General features: G+C 36.5%; 1 protein-coding gene across 1 annotated transcript in view; it reads right to left on the bottom strand.

The window, feature by feature from the left end:
• Positions 1 to 219: 219 nt before the first annotated feature.
• The window catches only part of LOC108296161 (RNA-binding motif protein, Y chromosome, family 1 member A1-like), a 9,310-nt gene continuing 7,459 nt past the window's right edge, over positions 220 to 2,070 (bottom strand). Inside the window, exons 5-6 of the mRNA XM_017518566.2 lie at positions 622 to 668; positions 220 to 509 (exon numbers count right to left, since the gene is read on the bottom strand). Of these exons, the coding sequence (XP_017374055.1) occupies positions 220 to 509; positions 622 to 668 (337 nt within the window). The remainder of the gene's footprint in view (positions 510 to 621; positions 669 to 2,070) is intronic.

Here is a 2,070-nt window from a genome sequence, read left to right as displayed (position 1 = left end):
AATTCAATTAGCACTAACTGTTGTAAAATTACTTTCAAAAAATAAGTTTTTATCTTAATACCTCAAAAACATTCATGGAGGAAGTGAGTATCTCCCTCTCTCACCAAAAACAACCTATTTCTTATAGTGGTACTCAGGTCATAATGCAGAAACCACATACTGATTTTCCATTCAACAGCAAGGTTTGGTATGCAATAATGATGATTTTTAGTATCACCTTCAGTCTCCTTTTTCCCATCGCCTTCCCCCATCATCTCCTGTAAATGTCCGGTATCTTGAGCTACCATGTGCTTCACAAGAAGCACGGTTCACTCTCTCCATAGAGGGTGGGCACATTGGTTCTTTTCTGCCACAATGCTCACCATCACTGGAAGAGAGATCACCATGGCTCCTTGAGTATCTCTCCCGACTTCTGCAATACCTATCTCGTGTATTGTTATGATGAGGGCAACTGCTTCCACCATAAGTCTTCCAAGGCCTTTGTGCGGGTGCTGAACCATGAGAGGTCCCTGCAGGGTTAATAAAATCATAGAACTTATGGTGAAACACATTTAAACATTTTTACTGGCATCACTGAAGCATGAATCAGATAAAGTACTATTTGGAAATGTTTGCATTCACCTGTCTTCATTGACAGGATAGTACTTATTTCTGCATTGATCAAAAGGCTTTATTTAAAAGAGGCATAAGAGTAGTATTTTCAAGCTTAAGGAATTTTATTCTGAATTAAACACTAAGCACATTTTCTGATAATTAACGGAGGTTTTAAGCTTCGTACAATTCCCTAAGCTTTCTACTGTTCAAAACTCTCAGTATTTAAACATGTTACATTTTTCCTTTATACTTTCCCTTTTAAAAAATCTGGTCTATTCAATATAATTCTGTAGTTTAAAAATCAAACTTGGAGTCTTACTATAAGTCCTGTATGAAGCTCTGTTAGACCTTCTACTATGATGTTGAGAATGATCTCTACCACCATGCCTTCTGTAGCCAACATCATCACTACATTAAAAAAAACAAACAAACAAGCAAAAAAAAAATCATTCATCTGACAGTGTCATTTCAAAAATGCATTTCAAACCCAAGTGAGATACCATACTTCAACCATACTAAAATGGCTATACATTTTAAAATGCTAGAAATATGAAGTCCATGAGAGGATGCAGATAAACTGGAACCCTGATGTTGGATTGGAAAATGATTACGGTACTATGAAGATATGGTGTGGGGCTTCAAGAAAAAAAAAAAACTTAACATTAGGATCAAGAATGTTCACTCATACATACCCAGAATTGAATAACTGTACCCAAACAAACCTGTGCATAAAAGCAGTGTGGAGGAAACACCCAAACAAAAGAAAGGGTTAACAGCTTGTGTAAAAAGCGAAGTGCTATGATGTGAATGAAACTTCAGGACAGCAGGCAGAAAGAAAACAGATGTAAAAGTCGAGTAGCGTTTGATTAAGCACATTAACATGAAGTATGCAGAACAGGTCAGCGCACAAGCAAAACAGACTGGTGGTTATTAGCAGCTGAGGGAAAACACAAAATGAAAGGGACTGCTTAACTGGTAAGGGAATTGTAGTCTGGAGCTATGAAAAAGTTTTGGAACTAGACAGACATAGTTGCAAAACACAGCATGTAATAAATGCCACTGAATTGTTTACCTTAAAATGTTCCATTTTCCTATGTGAATATCATCATTAAAACAACAATAATATAGTTTTCCATTTTTCCGTTACCTATTCTTACTTGCATAAACATCATGTTTTCCTGACATATGGTCACACCTCCAGGAAGACCATGAAGTTCCGCATGAAGGACCTCTGTAATTCTCTCTTCCACATGATGTGGGACCTGTAAATTTAACATGATGAAACAGTATGTAAACAGTAGAAAACCTGAAACAGTATTATTTGTTCTCTAAGACAACTGTTACAAGATATTTCTTCAGTGATTCAATCCGTCTTTCCCTAAGACACCAGTAATTCATGACACCTTGAATACTTCTTATAGCTCTGAATTATCTCTTGATTCCTACAAGGCCAGTTCTTACTAACTTAAGCCAGAC

This window comes from Cebus imitator, unplaced genomic scaffold, assembly GCF_001604975.1.
Source record: "Cebus imitator isolate Cc_AM_T3 unplaced genomic scaffold, Cebus_imitator-1.0 Scaffold687, whole genome shotgun sequence".
Taxonomy (NCBI): Eukaryota; Metazoa; Chordata; class Mammalia; order Primates; family Cebidae; genus Cebus; species Cebus imitator.
The sequence above is the reverse complement of the archived record's forward strand: the minus strand, read 5'-3'. Positions and strand labels throughout refer to the sequence as shown.